General features: G+C 38.4%; 2 protein-coding genes across 2 annotated transcripts in view; both read right to left on the reverse strand.

Annotated features, from left to right (window-relative positions):
- Positions 1 to 19,626, reverse strand: part of LOC149254635 (uncharacterized) — a 148,670-nt gene that overhangs the window by 66,949 nt on the left and 62,095 nt on the right. Inside the window, exon 3 of the mRNA XM_089460200.1 lies at positions 19,491 to 19,593. Coding sequence (XP_089316326.1) covers positions 19,491 to 19,593 — 103 coding nt within the window. The remainder of the gene's footprint in view (positions 1 to 19,490; positions 19,594 to 19,626) is intronic.
- On the reverse strand, positions 1,241 to 11,800 carry LOC149254637 (uncharacterized). The gene is made up of 4 exons (XM_089460918.1): positions 11,076 to 11,800; positions 10,592 to 10,971; positions 10,029 to 10,093; positions 1,241 to 1,321 (listed from the first exon to the last, which is right to left on the reverse strand). Exons 1-4 carry the CDS (start codon positions 11,798 to 11,800, stop codon positions 1,241 to 1,243), a joined length of 1,251 nt encoding a protein of 416 aa, XP_089317044.1.

Below are 19,626 nucleotides of genomic sequence, written 5' to 3' on the forward strand. Positions count from 1 at the left end.
AATAGGTATAACTTTGAGCTTCAACCTTTAGTTGAGCAATTACATTTATTGTAATTTTTAATTTTTAATTTATGACCCTCAAGTGTCAAGAGTCAAGACTCATTAGTTTTTTTGACACTTACAAGTTGGAGTTTGCACGCCTCAATGATTTAGTGTATGTGCATTACAATATCCAGCTTTGAGTGAAGCAAATAGAAGCACCAATGGATCCAGATGACATTTCCTTAGACACTTTTTTGATGTATTGTCTCAATGGAGGGTGGAGTTTGAAGTGCCCATCTTGGAGGATTCACCTTCATGGTTAGAGCCAAATGATCCATTAGAACAGGGGCAGCAAGACGAGGAGGACTCGGGGAAGGAGCAGAACGAGGAAGAGGAGGAGGAGACTGTGGGAGCATCAGCATCAACACCATCTCAACACATCTGCTATAGATATAGGAGAGCATAGCTACATACCTAGCACTCATTATTTGACATTAGGGGCAGGGCCTTCTACTGCTAGGGGCAGACCTGGCAAACAACCCATCATGTTTTCCCGTAAAAGAGGGAGAGGGCACTGATTTCAAATAGATAGCTGCTAGTTTTATTTGCTTTGCTACATATAACTCATGATGATGAGATACTTTTATATATGTGATGTTATTTTGTATTGGTTCTCCACATTTGAGTCCTTGATTGGACAATTATCAGGGATCAACAAAATTTGGTCTCGCCTTTGATGTATCATTTTTATTTGATATCATAGATATCAGTGCTTTCTTCATATTTATGTGCCAATGTGTTTATTTCATGTTGTTATTTCTGTATATGTTTAAAAATTTGGAAGAAAAAAAATGAATATATTATGCATTTTTTATGCTTGCCTATATTTTTCGATATTTTCACTGATATTGTCGATAAGAAGTTTTCTAGACCCTCACCGATATTTTTCCAATATCGTTATTATCAACACTGATATTGACCTTCCATGTGAAAACAACCTTGAAACAGAATGTGACCTCAATTGATATATGTAGTGATGAAAAATGGTTGCAGCAGTAAAACCTTGATAGCAACAACCTTCTGATATGTGGCAATGTCCTTGAACTTTATATGACAGTGTAACTTTGGCAAATATTGTGACAGTAATGACCTCTCCTTGATAATAAAGATTCTTGATGATGTGACATGTGACAATGTCGTCTACATCAGTAGGTCCTATCAAGAAGTTGGATAGATCTATGATATCTCTATCTAGAGACTAATCAGAAGGAAGTCTTGAAGCAGTAAAAAATTCAGAAGCCTTGGAAGTTTCCTCTTTTAAAGAACGTGGACCAGACCCCTGCAGCAACCCCCACAATCATGAAAGACAATGATTGGATCATTGAAAAGCCTAGATTTTATGAAGAATAGTTGCAAGGATATAGATGTCTGGATGAGTCCTCCGCTTGATGGATTGACAGTTGTCATGAAACAGCGAGTTGATTGGATGATCTCATGGGAGGATTTCTTCATCCTGGTTGAAGGACCATGACGATAATTTTCTATCTAATTTAAGTTAAAGAAATTAACTGATGCGGTTGCAGTATAATAAAGCTTCATATTAAAAATAAGGGGTAGATTGATGAAGGCTTGATGTTCAACTAAAGTGAGACTTAAGAGGGAGCTATAGAATCCCTGGCAGAATATCTTATGTTTAACTCTGATGATTAGCTATATCTCCAAAGTTGCATGGAAACTATATGATTAATTGAATGGATGACTTTGACACATGGACCAAAGGAATAATCGCAGGAAAGATGGCAGGTTGCAAACAGCTCGATGGTTATGTTTTCGACAAGGCCACTTCCCCGATATTTAGAGGGATCCATGGTCAAAGATGCAGACATTGATGATATATGATCCTCTCATTTATCAATATGAGAGGGAATTGACCTTTTGAAAGACATGCCGGATAAAATGGAGGAGTTGCTAATTCCAATATAGACAACGTGTGGGGATCCTGGTTAAACACCCGATCAGATATATACCTTGCTACAATTTATGGTTAAGCCTCACATATTAGATCACTGCCTATTTATCTATGGTCTAACGTATTCTGCCAGGAATCTAAGATTCCATGGATTTTCCAATGTTGACTGAGCTAGCAATTTGAAGAATGGAAAGAGTACATCTAAGTGTTGTATCTTCTGGGATCCACCTTTATTTCGAGGATGAATCAAAGATTGGAGTTTGTTGCTCTGGGAGCACTATTGAGGCTAAATGTATAAAGCAGCAAGCATGGCTTATCATGAAGCCATTTGGTTGAAGAAGCTCTTCAGTGAGCCTTTTGTGCACATGTTGGAAACAACCATTGTATATTGCAGAATGGGATTCGTCTTTCAGGGAATCTTGTGTTCCACGACCATTCCAAGCATATTGTCATCAGGTACCACATTATTTAAGATATAGTACAATGGCGAATTATCAAGCTCCACCATTTCAGGGTGGATGTCCAAGTTTCCAACATCCTCACAAAGCCTTTTGGTAAGGTCAAGACTCTTCCTTCAGAGGGAGGTTAGGAGTCATGGAAAGACCCTTATATGAGGGTCCTAGTAGAACATTGAGCTCTGGAAGCTCTTGGGGCCCTGGGTTACTTCTTAATGCTATGTGCGACCATAGGGTCAGTGGTTCACCTTCCCCTATAGGTACATTGTTTATAGGGTGAGTCATTCACCTTCCCCTGTGATACCCCAAGATCATATATGACACATAGGGTGAGTGGTTCACCTTCCCCTATGGTGGTTGTCATGTGTGTAGGGTGAGTGGTTCACCTTCCCCTACGATTCATGAGATGTGCATAGGATGAATGGTTCACCTTCTCCTGTGGCATATGGGCAAGATGAGTGGTTCTCCTTCTCATGCAAATGCCCCAGCATACATCCTACCCATGTAGTTCGAGACTCTTGGGAAGTATCTCTCATTTACCCAATGAGTTGGGAAAAGAGGATAGGGACCATAGCAGTACAAATGGAGGCATCGTGTACTATCGTACTCCTTATGTCTAGGTTGCATGATGTTCAACAACTTGATCACTTGGGATCAAGTCTGATTAGGGGTTCTCTCCTTGGTTATGTGGATTGACATTTGTCAGTGGAGAATGGTAAGGTATTGTGACTCACTCTCGATCAATTCTTCTTCATTATCTATATCAATGTTCAGCAAAGTTGAGACGAGATGCAGAGATGGTTGATGATGAGAGGATGGCATGATGATATTGGCATGTGGAATCCTCCCTGGTTGAGAGGGAGTGTTAAAATTGACAACTAGAGCCAAATTCCACTTTGGGCAGCTTCTTTGAAGAAGATAATTGTGGCATTGAATTCCTCGTTTCGAGAGGACCAAAATCAACCTAAAGATCACTAAATTTGGATAAGGAAAAATATATTTTTGAAAGCAAGCCCACACATGTAATTTGTTAAGGTCGACTTGGAGTAAATTAAACAAAGAGAAACCCTCTCCATCTCCTATAAATAGAAGGGACCTCCATCCTCATTAGACACATCCTCAACTCATAATTCCTCTCTAAAGTTGGTCGCTGCCCTAGGAGATCAAACAAGGAGGACAAAGAGCATGTATTGGGCTATTTTTGTTTCTTATGCAGGTCTGAGTTATTGCAGGAGAAGGCTGCATCCTTAAGGAGAATTTATGGGCTGATTCGGAAGTGTTTTTGTGACTATTTTATGTGGAACACCTTCTTTACAGCAAGTCGAGTACCATAGGCAAAAGGTCGAGGGTTTTGGAAGTATGTCTGGGCTAATTTGATGGGTATTTAGGGAATGTTTTGGGTCGCATCTATCTTCTCTTTTTGGCTACAGATCCTCTATGGAGATTGCAGGGTTCAGACCTATGTTTGAAGGAGGTCAAGAGGTCTAGATATCATCCTAGCCTGGGCCGCAATCACATTGGTTCACTGTTGTAGGTTAGGATTGATGTGTGCAATAACCAAGTTTTTAATTTACCCAGAGTTAAACTATTTTGGGTTCCTTATCTTCAGCAAAGAAGACAACATTAATTGATCCAAGATCAAGCTCCTTTTGGAGACTATGTTGTAGCAACTTTGACTATTGTTGACCACTGATTAGGGCAGAGTATGTCTGTTGTTTTTTGAAGGCTGAAGTGCAGACTTGACTGGGCTATTTCTTTGGCATTTGGATAGTGGTATTAAATTTTAATCATCATATTGACAAGTCAATTTTGACTTTGATTGTACTCTATCTTTGCTAAACATTTGATATTTGATAATAAGATGAATTGATCAAGGGTTTTTTCCCTGGCTTGAGCCAATACCTGTGTTCTCTTGTCCTGGCTTGTCTTCTGCATGTGTTATTTATGTTCTTTCTTCAATTATTGTCAATGTTATTATGGTTTATGTGGTTGTTAATAAAAGAAATGGAATTGAAATTGGGCTCAATTGGAACACTAAAGTAATTGTCCTAAGCAAATAACATGTTAACCAAAAATTAACAGTAGATCATCCACATACAAGAGTATGATAACTAGTTCACCTTGAACCAGCTTGATATATAGGTGAGGATCTACAGTGCTCTTGGTAAAACCAAGTCTCAACAGATATGCACCCATTCTTCCATACAAAGCTCTAGGTGCTTGCTTTAAGCCATATAAAGCCTTCTTCAATTTGCAGACATGAGTCTCCCTTTGATTTATTTCAAATCCTTGATGTTGCTCAATGTAAAACTCCTCATAAATGGTCCCATTCAGGAAAGTTGTCTTGACATCCATTTGATGGATGTTCCAACCCATAGTAGCAACCAATGAAACCAATGATTTTATTGTTGTATACCTAGATGTGGGAGCGAAGGTTTCTTTGTAATCAATTCCTTCTTTCTATGAGAATCCTCTTGCTACAAACCTTGCTTTGTATTTGCATATGCTCCCATCTGCAGTGTGCTTTATCTTATAAATCCACTTTGAAGTGACTATAGATTTGTCACTAGGCCTAGGGACAATCTCCCAAACACCATTCTTCATTATGGATTGGTATTCTTCTTGCATAACATTCCTCCACTCTTTGATGTTAAGGTACATCTTCATAGGAGGAAGGTTCTGCTTCAATAAGCTTTGTCATATATGCAGCATATCATGAATACCTCTTCGGTCTTTTACTTCCCCTGGAGGTCCCTGATGTTGTATGTCCTACTTCTTGAAGAGTAGTTTTCAACCAAACAGACCTCTTCCGATTTTCTAGAACAATTACTTTTTGTATAAGCTCACAAGGACCTTCTACATTTTCTTGAGTAGATGTGTGAGACAATCATTGTCCCTAGAGATATCCTCAAAGATAGGTATCTCTTCTTCATCAGAGTCAACCAGAACATCCTTTGATTTCTTGTAAGCTATGCTCTCATCAAAGATGACATCCCTGCTTACTTCAATTCGACGATCCTCCTTGATATAGATTCTATATGCTTTTGATGAAGCACTATATCCCACAAAGATGCCCTTTAAACTGGTAGGGTCTAACTTCTTTCTTTTGTCCTTAGTTATATGAATATACACAAGACACCCAAATATTCGAAGATGATCCACACTTGGATTCTTTCTTGTAAAAGCTTATTTCGGAGTCATGTTGCTGAGAATCCTGTAAGGACTTCGATAGTTATCATGCATGCTTCTCCCCATATAAATTGAGGAAGATATTTATCATGTAGCATAGCCCTAACACATTCCTCAATGGTTCTATTGTTCCTTTTTGCCACGCCATTATGTTCAAGATTATAAGGAACAATGAGCTCCCTCTTAATCCCTGCTTCCTTGCAGAAAGCTATCAATTCCTTGGAGGTTTATTCTCCACCATTGTCGGACCTTAGAGTTTTGATCTTTCTCTCGGATAGGTTTTCCACTTCATTCTTGAACTCCTGAAACTTTTTGAATACCTCATCCTTATTCTTGAGAAAGTATAATCGAGTCTTCCATGAGTCATTATCAATGAAGGTTGCATAATATTGATGCCCACTAGGAGACTTGATTGCCATAGGTCCACATGCATCTGAGTGTATGAGATCTAAAATTTCCTTAGATATGGTATCACTACTTGCAAATGGTTCTTGCCTAAAGCACATCCCTTACAGGGGGTCCCTTCATGTTCTTCCTTCAGTTTGGGGATTCCATTGACCATTTGACTTAGAGATAGAAAAACCTTAAAATGAAGGTGTCCATACCAGTGTTGCACGAACCCCCCCCCCGGGTTCAAAACCCCAAAACGCGATCCTTACGGGTCAGTGGATGATCTGTCGGCCAATTCCGAAATGCAGATCAAGCCGGAAAAGACGGTTCCTGCCCTGTTGGGACCACCTGGCTCGATCCACATTTCGGAATTTCCAAAACGTGCTTTGGCCGGCAGATCGCCCAGCTGAAATGCAACGTTTCGGGGCTAGATCCATACGGATCGCGACTGGTTCCTTAGGCAGCCAGCCGTTCCGCCGTGCGGCCCCCACAAATGCGTTTTTTTTTTATTTTTTTTCTAATGGTTGGGGGTGGGTCCAAGTTGGGTTAGGGTAAAAAATGAAGGGATTAAAAGGCCCTTTCACCTCTCATTTGCTCACTTGTATTTTTTGAGAGCTTGGAGAAGAAAGGAAAAAAGAGCTTGGGGAAGAGAGGAGAGACTTGAGGAGAGCTTGGAGGAGTGAAAAAGGAGGAGGTAGGAGGAGGAGGAGCGAGGAGTAAAGAAGGGCTTCCATCTACAAGAGCTAAAGAGGTAAGTGCAAACCCTAAACTCCCTCATTTTTTTGTCATTGTTTTTTGTATTTTCTCCTCCCTCTCCTACTCTTTCCCATTCTTTCTTCTTGCTCATTTAATTGCAGGTTGTCCACCACCTATATTCATATTCCAAGATGGTGTTCTTTTGGCTTCTATGTATCATTCCACTTTTGGTTTTAATGATGGCAAGGGGGAGTAGAATAGAGGGGAAGAAAAACAAGAGGATAGTGGTCCCCATATGAGTGACCCAATGTATGATGAGGAGGAAGGGATTGAAGAAGGGGATGAACCCGAAGGGAACACTAAAACACTAGAGGAGGAAGTTGCATTGACACCCTTGTGGAACTATGTGACCAAAATTGAAGGGGGAAAAGGTGGTGGAAGCTACAAATTTTTGTGCCCTCATGGTTGTCATCGAGGAAAACCATTTAGTGGTTCATATACCCGTGTGAGGAGGCATCTTTGTGGGGTGATGGACAGTGATGATATAAAGGGTGTTGTGGGGATACAAATTTTCCCAAACATTTCAGCTGAACAAAGAAGAGAATACATGGCAACTCATCTCCTCATGGTACTTCTGCAAGCTTTGGAGGTAAAAGAACAATAGGGCATTTCCTGAATGTTGTTGGGAGGGATGATGTGGATGGAAAGATAGTTTGATTTCTTTGTGCTTGCATTGTACCATTCAATGTGCTTCGCTCTCCCTATTGGCATGAAATGGTAAAGGCCATCAATGAAGGTCCAAAAGGATACAAGTCCCCCAACTATGAGAAAGCTAGAACAGTGATGTTAGAAAGAGAAAAAGCAAAGGTTCAAAGAGATTTGACACGTTTTACAAATGAGTGGGTGGATTATGGGATATCCATTATATAAGATGGGTGGACAAATATTAGAAACCAACATTTGATAAATGTTCTTGGTGTTTCTGATAGTGGTGCAGTGTTTGTTACATGTCATGACTCCTCCTCCATCAATGCAACTTCCCAAAACATTGCAAATCTATTGCAATCAATCGGAATGTTGGTCTCAATAATGTGGTTCAAGTGATCACAAATAATGCAGCAAATTGTAAGGCAGCGGGAAAAGTTATTGAGCATACTCATCCACACATCTTTTGGTCTGGGTGCTTGGTGCACACATTGAACCTTTTGATGCATGATATTGTGAAGCATAAAGAATGTGGGTGGATTAATGAGCTTTACAGGAAAGGGATGCAACTCAATAAATTTATCACAATGCATACAAGGGTAGACTACTTCTATGGCACTTACTCCAAGTTATAGTTGATTTAACTTGCAAAAACAAGATTTGCAAGTTATTACCTCACCTTTAGGCAGCTAGTGAAGGTGAGACGAGCTTTATCTAATATGGTGACCTCTGAATCATGGGAGGAAATTAACACTGATAAAGATGGTGCTAATGTAGCCAAGGACACTATTCTTGACATGTTCTTTTGGTCAAAGGTTAAATATATTTTGCAAATCACCAAACCAATTTATTACATGATCAAGTTTGCATATTCAGATCGGCCAATAATTGGGGAGGTGTATGGCCAAAATGGATAGCATATTGGGGCAGATTAAAGACATTGTTGAGCCTAGAGATATCACCTTGTACAATAATATCCGTGCAAAGGTGAAAAATCGATGGGAAATGCTAAATGTTTCATTGCATGCATTAGTGTATGTTTTGACACCTAAATACTATCATCTATCATGGCTTTCAACACCAGCAACTTGGGGGAGCAAGAGAAACCACACCTAGATCCAGAGGTTCTAGAAAAATATATGATTGCATTGGGTAAATTAGTCCTTGATGAGGAAGAGGCTACCAACTATACGCTTAGCACTATTCCATTTAGGAGTATGCATGCAATTAGAGATTGAGAGAGTTTTTCTTCTCTTGAGTGGTGGAACATGCATGGAGGTGCTACTCCACTTCTACAGACTTTGGCATTGCGAGTGCTATCACAAGTGGTAAACACTTCTTTTGCAGAGAGGCGTTGGAGCTCTTATTCTTTCATCCACAATGTTAAAAGGAACAGGTTGAGTTTAGACCGGGCAGAGAGATTGGTTTATGTTCATTACAACTTGCGACTATTGTCCCATCACTGCGATGATGCAAAGACTAATAGAGACCTTAAGGTTTGGGACAGGAATCCAATTTGGAGGATGGAGTGTTGCAATTAAAGCAATTAGAAGATGTTCCTATCTAGGTATGTTCATTGTGGTATGAACTTCAAAATTCAGTCAATAAGTGGTATGTCCATTGAATTCAAATGTGTCAATTTTGCTTATAAAGCATTTCTCTAATTCCTGTTTTTAATTTTTTTTTTTAACTAATGGTTTTTTGTATGAATTTTTGCGCGATTCCAGGATGATGATGATCGAGTTGAGATGCCACCCCATCTAGTCCCTTGGTTCCCAGGTTCCATGGTTCAACACCAATAGCAGGGGATTCGTCTTCATCAATTTCAGTCCCACTCCCACAACTTGCACAAGCACCATCTTCTTCATTGCCACCACGTGGCGGCCCACCGTCGAGTACTCTTCGTGGTGGAAGGAGGAGAAATTAGTAGATATATTCACAATTTACTACTTTTGTCATAGATTAATCATTAGACTTGTAGGCTTGTTGTGAATTTGAACCTTTTTGTCTTGGCGATGGCCAAGCGGCCTATTTTGTAAACGTTATTATTTGAATTTTGGACATGACTAATGTTGACAATTGCTCACTGGCTAGATAATATGTTTTATGTTTTATAATATGCTTAAATGTTTTATGTTTTATAATATGCTTAAAAATTTGATGTATGTTTGTAACAATGTTACCAGACTCGGAATCGGCAATAAATCGGCGAGGCAAAAGAGCGAAGAGTTTTAATCGGATCGGGAAAAAATCGGGAAAAAATCGGCAAATTCATTAAATAAAAATATACACATATATTGAATTAAAAAAACCATTTTTCATTAATATTGGGTAAAGGTATGTCCAAACAATGCATAATATCAATAGATGTCCAAAATATCATGAATAAATAAGTATCTCATATATGTTATGAGTCCACACATGATCCAAAGCACTGAGTCTTGAGTCCTTAGAAGCATATGCTTCTAAAAGTTTACAAAAAAGTAAAAAATTGCATACTAATCAGAAAAAAATCAGCAACTAAGAGTCTAAGACTCTTAAGAGTGAGAACTAGAAGCAATTCCTCCCGCTCCTTCGCTTGCTTGACTCTCAAAGTTCTCCAAGTCATGAAGGCTGAAAAGAGGAGGCTCATCTAATTGAACCCATTCTGCCGCATTTGTAGCTTGCAAATCTAACTCTTCAAAGTCAATTGGTGAATGATCAATACCTGTCATTATCATGAGACATTGAAATGTGAATTAAAATTTCACTTTGAAGTTTGAAGTTTGAACTTTAAACTTTTAAAGTACGAACTAGATTATGAAACCTTCAAATTCAAGCTCTCGAATCTCACCTTGTATTTGTTTGTTGCGAAGTCGTAGATTGTAATGGACAAATACAAGGTCATTCAAGCGCTTTTGTGTCAATCGGTTGCGCTTCTTAGAATGTATTTTCTCAAACATGCTCCAGTTGCATTCACAACCTGAAGCACTGCATGCTTGGTTTAAGATTCGAATGGCAAATCTCTTCAAATCTGGCGTATCACTACCAAAGTTTTGCCACCAAAGACCTAGCAAGTGGTAAGGGTTTGTGAGTATAAGACTAGAAGTACCAAATTAGTAAATAGTAAAAACTTAAAAAGAAAATAAAATTTAATAAAACATTTAACATACAAAATAAAGTTTAAACAAATTTAATGAATTGATGAAGCCTTCAAGCTGGGTACCTGGCAACATCTTTGACCTTTGTCTTATAGCACTGGTATAGGCAAACAATTTAGATGGTGTCCTATAATCTTGTAGTTGGGAAAAGAAACGACTTTGTTGTTCTGGATCAGGGAAGCACCTTTCCAAGCATGTCATAAGTCCTCTGCCAACCTCCCCATCCTCATTAAATTTGCTCTTATCATAAAAATATTGTGGGTTTAAGAAGTACCCAGCAGCATGTAAGGGGGAATGCAATTGCCTATCCCAACGTGCATCTATAATGTCCCAAAGAGGCATATACTTTGTCTCATCATCCCCATATCTTCTTTTGATGGCCTCCTTTGCGAGATCCATCGCCTCATAAATGTAACCCATAGCGGGTTTGTCACCATCAACCATCCTGAAAGTTCAAGCATTCAAATTTAAAGAAATATGAAACATTGTAAATAAAAAGAAGCTTGAAATGAAATTTAAAAAATGAAAAAGTTAAAAGACTAAAAGTACCTGAGAACTCTAACAAGGGACTCCGTCACAGCAATAATCTCTTCAGCATCTTTCCAGAAGCCATCATTAAACACAAGTGCAGCAATTTCGATGCCTTCAGGGGTCTTGGAATGTTTAGATCCCATCCACTCAGGTCCCAAGAACATCCTCTTCAGATTTATCTTTTGCTCAACCACAGATTGCAAAGATATGAAATTTGTTGCAAATCTAGTCACTGCAGGTCGAACAATTTCTTTACCTTCAGTGTATATTCTCATAGTGTTTAGGACAATAGTGTGGTTGTATAGGTATTTGGTTATGGATTTTGCCTTCTCCACAACCTCATGTATCCAATGAAGCTTACCAATGTCCTCAAGCATTAAATCTATGCAATGGGCAGCACAAGAGGTCCAAAAAATAGTGGGGTGCCTCATCTCAAAAAGTCTACCAGCAGCCATATAATTCGCTGCATTATCGGTGACAATTTGTACAACATTTTCTTCTCCCACTTCTTGAACAACTTCCTCCATCATTTCACAGATAAGTTGGGCACTCTTAACCTTATCTGAAGCATCCACTGACTTGAGAAAAATTGTGCCTGCGGGACAAGATACAAGGAAATTTATTAAAGTTCTATTCCTCTGATCTGTCCATCCATCACTCATGATGGTGCACCCTGTTTCTACCCATGATGAACGAAACTCAGCTAGCAGAAGCATGACATCTTCAACACTCTCTAACAACATATCTGTCCTAAGGCTCTCTGATGTAGGGGCTAAGCCAAAAATTTAATTAAGTTAGATCCGAGGAAAAATTAAATTCTCCAACATTTAAAATTCGTGGGTTTTAAAGTTTTTAACTTTTGTAGGTTCCCGACCAAGGGAATATTGAAAATTTCAAGATATTTTGGACCCTTGGGCCTTAGTAGTTAAGTCAAAGTCAATTTTTTTAGGTAATTAACTCAAAATAATCATTTTGAGTTAATTAAAAATAAATTAAAAGTGAAATTCGATTTTCCTCAAAAAAGTAACTTAATTTCGACAGAGGTGATTAAAAGATCATTTGATCTTCATCAACGGTCGAGATTACTTTGACGGGGATCAAGCCATCTAGTTGTTAGAGAATTTATCTATAAATTAGAGTTCTCACTCCATTATTTGGAACCGATGATTGAATCATGTACTTGCTTTGAACAGCTCTTGTAACTTTTTTCTGGTTAGTTAAATGCAAAGACTTTGGGGTTTCAGACCATAGTGTTCCTCTTTCAAATTTATGTGGTAATATTGCTCTTAATACTCTGCTACTTTTATTTGTATTTGTTGGATAATAGCCTATGAGAATTGATCTGTGCATAGGTATCTTGCACAGATTTCTGGGTTTTGAAAACATCATTTTGATTTATAAAACTAGTAGGTATCTCTATTTCTTGATGATTTTATGATTATTTTGAATCTTTATTAATCTAACAATCAAATCTAAGTTTGCAGAAGTTATTATTCGGAATTTGGGCGTTTGGGGAAGTCCTTGGACCAACTGACTCTCAACTACAAAATCTAAAGAGCCTACTGTCTTTAATTTCTGAAGTCATCTTACAAAATATTTTATTTGCAGGGTTCTCTGGTCTTATGCCTCTTTAAAATTTCCAGTTTATTTATAAATTCGTGCAAAATTGTTTAGATCTAGCTAATAGAGGGCTTTGATCTGCAGATCTACTAGATCTGCAGAATATTATTATATATTTGTAAATTTCAATTTTTTTTAAATTCACTGGGGTTTTGGGTATTTCATATTTTTGTATATACATGTTTTGGGGTTTTCTATCTTTTGTTTGTGCAGGAACAAATCTGAAGATTGCCGACGATTTTTGTGAATTTTGGAGACAGATCTAGGCCCTGGAGGGCAAGATCTGATCTCCATTTTATTTGCAGGTCAAAGAAAAATTTCAGAAAGGAAACTCATAAAATTTTGATTTGTGCTCTGCAAATCTTGCGAAAGATCGTGGGAAAATTTTTTTAGGGCCTAGAGGCCCTACACTGGCCATCTCCAGCTCTCAGCCCCCTTTCCTTCCTCAAGACCCTCTTCTCTTTATTTCTCTGAGCTCCTTCCTCCCCCTCTATCCTCTCGGCCTAGCTCACGGTCTCCCTTGTCCCTCCACCTCCTATCCTCTCGACTGCCCTGCTCCTCCTTTCTCCCTCTTCCTCACGACATCCTCTCTCCCTTACTCCTCTTTTCTCCCTTACGGCCCTCGGTCCCCTACCTCCTTGGCCCTCACCCTCAAGCCTTCGGCCCTAACTTCCCTCTCGACCCCCTTCTCTACGTTGGCCATCTCCAGGTCTCGGCCTCAAGGCCTTTCCTTCTCGACCCTCATCCTTGTAGCCTCTCTTCCTTCATCCTCCTTCACAAATTTTTTTCCACTAAATTTTTCCTAAATTTTGGAAAGATTTTTTGACAAAAAATCTCTAAAAGATTCAACAAAGTTTTAATAAAAAAAAATCTCAAAAAAGAAAAAAAAAATTGAGTTGGCACCTGGATCTAAAGATATTTAGTGATTTGGGCAGAGCTTATCTCTAAGTATCTTCAAGCCCCTAAGGGTTGACTGGTGCACATCCTCTAAGCCCTTACCCCATTTCATTGATCTGATTGAGAGCAAGACTAATATCGGCATAGAGTTTCATTTAGCTGAAGTTTGACAACAAATTTAGTTCGCATCTTTTACTTCAGCACATTTCAAAAATAGAGTTATCTTCATAAACTTTTGCCTGCTAATTCACAAATTTCTGAATATTATTTCATTGCTTTTTCAGTAATTTATTTCTGAGTTTTAAGATCAAAAGCATCACTAGTTTGAAAATAGTTAAGCTCGGAAATTTTCTGAATTGTTAGTTATCGATTTGTCATGTGAAGTTTTTGTTATTACACATAGAAAAAATCTGAATCTTGCATGGTTATAGGATCACTGGTTTAAAATAAATTGTTGGCATTGCCATTTGTTTTAAGAGCAGATTACTAGAACTGATATTTCAGAGTTTGCACCTAATTCTTGTGATCTGAGTTTAAACGCTTAATTTTATTCCTGAAATGCATTTGTTTTTACATGATCATTCAAGTAGGATCAATTTAGTTTTACTTATGCATCTAATAATCTCTGATTGAGTACATCATACAAATGGATTTTTGAATATAAAGTGTTTTATTTCCAGCATTTTACATTGGTTTTCTATTGTGTTTCCAATAATTACTTGTGCAGACTTCATATTTTAGTATAAGTATTTGTTTTCACATTAAGATCATTTTTCTAAGATTTAAGTTAAAAAAACACTCAGCATATCTCAGAATAACTCATATTTTAGGCCCTCCTTTCGCCATCACATCATTTCACTTTGCATTTGCATTTTAAGCTTGTACTTGCACATTAAAATTTTACTTCCAAGCATAAGCTTGGTCGATAGAAACGATAAGGGATCAAACTTAGAACAGGCATTTAACTAAAATTAATCAAGTGCCTGCATTTCACATAGTTTTAAGTTTTGCATTTGCATATAAGATAGTCGAATCATTTAGCGGCAGCTTCCCATCCATTACTTGGCCTTTATTTCCTTCACAAGATAGTTGACTCCACAAAGCACTGGTATCATTTTCCTCAAATCAAATTGAATCCTTCAAAATCTTGCGCAATCTAAACAAGTATTGGTTGCTTAGTTGTGTCTCCCAGATTGGTTTGTTCCCAACTAATCTTCCCTCATTCCATTTCCATAGGATCTACCCCCCTTAGTCTGATATTGGGAGACAACTCAAACGAAAAGATTGGGGATCAGAGTGACAGCCTCCGATCTAAGTCGTTGTCGCAGTGCCTAGACATTTTGTGCAACAACACAACCCTTGCCATAGTGCCAACAAAGTTGTGATCTTTGGTCTCCTTCTTACACCTTAGCTCTGATACCATGATGGAAAATCAGGACACTTACGTATTTAGATGATTTTCCTGAACTTGATAATTACTTGTGATATGTGTCAACCTTTTATTACTTTATTAGATCTTTGTTCATCAAGCAATTACCAAAACAATGAAGATCACAACAAAACAAAGTACATAAAATATAGGCTCCAAGCTAGGGCAAAACCCCTCTAAGGGGAAAACCCAGAAAATGCTTCTCTTCTTCTTTAGAAAATGCTTACAAAAGAGACTTTCAAGACCCAAAGACCAAAGCCGACAAACCCTCCAAGCCCCAAGCCAGCCCCCAACAAGATCTTCCTTGAGACAACTTCCAGAAATTCGATGTTGCTTCTTTCATGCTACAGCTTCGACCCCCTGCAACAGAACTTTGGTGTTGTGCAACTGGCAACTTCACAAACCCTAGAGTGAAACAAGAGAAGATGATCTTTAGACAAATTTTGGCTTCCATCCTTCTTCTTCATCCGTCTAGCTACTCTCTTCCTTCTTCGTTATTGCAAATCGAACTTGCTTGAGTGAGTGTGCCAAATGAGTCTAATTGCTCTCCTTTATATTACCTTTATTGAGGGTCAAATTCCCTCCCTTTAGGCTGACTTAATCTGCTCCTTGGGCCAACTTGGTCTTGGGCTTATCCATGGTTTTTTCTTTGCCAAAATAAATAGTTTTTCTTCATTACAATGAGTACAAATGGGACTATGACACATCACCAATATTAGTCTTTATCCTAGAAAGACTTAAAAGCATGAAGAACATGCTTTTGACTCATACTTGAGTATGAAACCCATACTCCAAAAATAATATATAAATTATTTTTCTTTCTTTTTCTTTCTTTATAAAAAATACACAATGTCATGATTACAATTACATCATAATGAAGACCAAACCTAGATACAATTTTTAACAATGCTAGCTCTCCCTACCTCAAGAGATGACACCATCCTCCTTTGGGCCCTAGATCTACTGTCTAACCCTCTAGAAGAGCTAAGCTAATTGGGAGCATGTTCGTCTAGGTGCATCATCCTCATATTTTAAACACTGAAGCACAAAGTGCTAGAATGCGGTGGGTGATGGAGGTACCCAAAGATGCAAATGATGTTCTACCATTGTTCAGGGACCCATGGCTCTCAATGCATCACCTGTGGGTGTCAATATGCTCCTCTCTTGGAATTAGGCCCTAATTAAGTTGCCCAACCCATGATGAAACCACCCGTCAATCGCACATAATAACAAGTGTTGCAACTTCACCATTAGGTACATATAATCATGTTTGCGTCTAAGTGAACTACGCTTGAAAGTAATGGACAAATTGACATTTCTTATAAGACTTCCCTTCCAAATTTGGGGTTTTAATCTCGCAATGGTGTTACCTCCCTAGGTAGGAGTGGCTAATAGACAATCATATTAGGTGGCTCCAACCCTAAGGGGAAAGGCAAGTCCCTGGTCCACCCTTCAGTTGATAGGTGTCGTGAAAAATGATGGAACGGAGGGGAAGTCTTCATGGCCAAGTGGCATGGTCAATGGGACTAGCATGGTGGGGAATTCCACAACTTGAGTGTATAGATGTGAGGAGGAAGTAATTGTGGATGCTTGAGTTACCCGGGCCTTTTACCTTTTCTTGATTTTTCTTTGTATTACTACTTGAAGTTCGAGGAATGAGAGCATGCTTTATACGATGTATATAGTAGTTATTACCCCCTTAGTGATGTGGTATCTCATTGTCCATCAAGGGTTGGGACTTGCAAGGGTTCTATTCCCATGATGTGTCAGGGAAACAATGGCCCAAGAACGGAGTGATGGCCATAGCATAGGGGTAGAACTCATGCTTGCCTTTTGCCGATGTGCTAATTTTCGTGTCCCGAATTTCTTTTGCATTTTAATAATTTTCTTTCATTGCTTTGTTTATGGCCATAATATGCTCTTTTTATTTCTTCTAATTGCATCAACCTCTCGAGGGAAATTTCCAGACCCGACTCAGATATGTGGATGGGGAAGGGGGTGTGCCAAATCCAAAGGAGCCATGGTCAGTTGAACTTGAAAAATGGAGGTGGAATATAGGGCTTATAATGTGAAATGGAAAGTGGTAAGAATGGAATAGGGATAGATGGGACTACGCTATCTCAATCAGGTTTACCAGGTATTGCCCTTCCTAAATCCATTTGGCCATTAGGGGAGATCCCATTGGGCTAGGATGGAAACTTAACCCCCCATTTAAGGCGAGGGAACAAAACCATAGTCAAAACCCTTCCTTCTTCCAGGTTACCCCATAATCCATGCCAATTTCCTAAATACAAACAAGCATAACCACCCGATTGCAAAATGAATAAAGTACCTTTTGGGTCGGATGTCCACCTTCCAACATGTGCCCTTGGCAAATGGGCAAGGAAACATATGATTGGCACAAGTGGCAAATATATGAATGGTATGTCAACTCGGCTACTCGGTGGCTATCATGGGTTGCTTGTTGCCTGCTAAAATAGATGAACAAGAGAAAATTTCTCCTAGTGGTCGCCCACTTTTGTGGGTAACAGGTCCACTCAACAGCTATCTGCTGGTAAATTGTTCCATAGACTAGGTGAAAAAGCATGAGCAGCTAAGCATGTGAGAGTCTTTCTAAGTGAAGCACACATCTTCTATGTATTCATGTAACATGTGTGAGATCAACCAAGGCACACCTCTTCCGATGATAGACAAGGATAAGATAACGTTAAGAATAGAACATGTGCATCTCCTTCACAAGCCCGCACCACTCTCAAAAGAATGCCTTCCAAATTAGCACTAGAAACGTCTTCGTGAAATGCACACTAGTCCTTTGAGATAAGAAAGTAAGATGAGGCTCTATAAAATACATGCATTATCATCTTCAAGTACACCCACCTTCCAAGGAAAGAACACAAACTCCAAAATAGCAAGTGAAATTTGCTTCTAAAGTGTGCATCAGTATCCAATGGTAAATAAATAAGGTGGATGCCAAAGATGGAACTCACATAATCTTCTAAACAATCGTGCCCTCTCCATCCCCCAAGTAACCAAATAAGCATGGACTCAACTGAACTGATTTGAACTGAAGGGAAGTCAACTTAACTATTAAAAGAAGTCAAATGTCACCATGCTCCTCTGCCACATGTCACTTGCTAAAAGTAGAAGCCTGTGTAAAACAACAGTGAAGTCCAAAAAAATAGAAATTGAGGAAGACCAAAAGCCAAATTGCAGGTGTCATTGCTCCCTTACAGTCCCATTGACCTATTTCTCCATTGTTGGACATTAATAAAGGTCTTAAGCTTATCTTACAAGTATTATTCACTTTATGCAACATAGGAATACATATAATCAAGATGAAGGGGTAGAAAACGTGTACTCCTCATGAAAGTGACATTTAATATAGAGCTTCAGTTGTCTTTTTCTCTCTTTAAAGTTAATGTCAGGCAGCACACCTCTGAAAATACTTATGTTGGGCAGTAAATTCAATATCATTTTTAACGTTAATATTCTGCTTTGAATCTTTCATAAACTAATCGATACTTTGTTAGTGGCACCAACTGTTTACTGACATGAAGCTGAAGTATAGCTCTGAATCATGTATGCACATCCCGTCTTCACCTCAACAGGTTGCATCAAACTAAAAAAACAAGACCAACATATCAGTACAACTAAATCTATCTCTGGAATCAAATCCAAAGTTAAATTCTCTCCGTGATCTAGTTCCATTGGATTTGAGATGATGAACACGGAATGTCAATTAATAATTATTAGCCATTGACAACTAAACTACACATTTTGTTTCAAAAGAAAATATCAAAAGAGAAGGGAAAGGCAAAGAGAACTATTTATGGTGAATGTTTAACAAGAATATTGAACAAATAATAAATATAAAGCAGCAATTATTAACATTGAAGAGGGGGAACACATTTTAACGAATATAAAATACGTTCCATCAGTACAGTAGGGAATCAAAAGTTGTAGCACTTTGAAAACAATGCTATCGAGAGTTTTCCCCTTTCCATTCTCAAGGAAGTGCACATCCCGAAAGGTAAAGGGGCACCCACCGTATCAGCATATCCTTTGAAATGCATTGCTTCAATACATTGATAAATCTAATTAGCAAATCTTCAAGTTCTACACTAAAGCTAAAATTCCAGCCTAGTCTTATTTATATGATCAAGGTTGACCATGTCTTAAGAACAAAATGCTAGATATAGGATCATCCTTCCTTTTCCTATTCATCTGGCATGCATAATTATTCAAAAAAGGGAATTATTCTAAACATTATAGAAGATTAACGTGCATACCAAAGTATAATCATAGAGCAATGCACTGAATAACAGGAAGGAATGAAATGCATCTATAAGATGAGCTTTGATGTGTCCCAAAGCAAAGGAGAAAGTTGAGGAAATGTACAAACATATTGTAATTTGTACCATAAAAATAAATAATTTAAAGTCTAGTGATATTTTTATCTTCGAGGCCAAATACTGAATCCTGATTACCTATTGTGCGAAGAACTCTGAATCCAAATATGCCATTGACACATTCATCTTGAACGGTATTTGCTCGCTCCATGGCCATTTGTTTAATACTGACCAATAAATCCTACAATAGCAATGTTGTTTCATATCAACTGAC

The sequence above is a fragment of the Pinus tabuliformis genome, chromosome 7 (assembly GCF_031772625.1).
Source record: "Pinus tabuliformis cultivar Carrire ecotype Pingquan chromosome 7, CPIR1, whole genome shotgun sequence".
Lineage (NCBI taxonomy): Eukaryota > Viridiplantae > Streptophyta > Pinopsida > Pinales > Pinaceae > Pinus > Pinus tabuliformis.

What these genes read in the sequence shown, in the direction of transcription:
- LOC149254637 (XM_089460918.1), bottom strand. Translation starts at nt 11,800, where the DNA reads ATGTTGTTAGAGAGTGTTGAAGATGTCATGCTTCTGCTAGCTGAGTTT. An exon ending in TCCCTTGTTAGAGTTCTCAG is followed by an intron (nt 10,972 to 11,075) that starts GTACTTTTAGTC and finishes TTGAACTTTCAG; the next exon opens with GATGGTTGATGGTGACAAAC. An exon ending in CTACAAATGCGGCAGAATGG is followed by an intron (nt 1,322 to 10,028) that starts GTTCAATTAGAT and finishes GGGTTGCTGCAG; the next exon opens with GGGTCTGGTCCACGTTCTTT.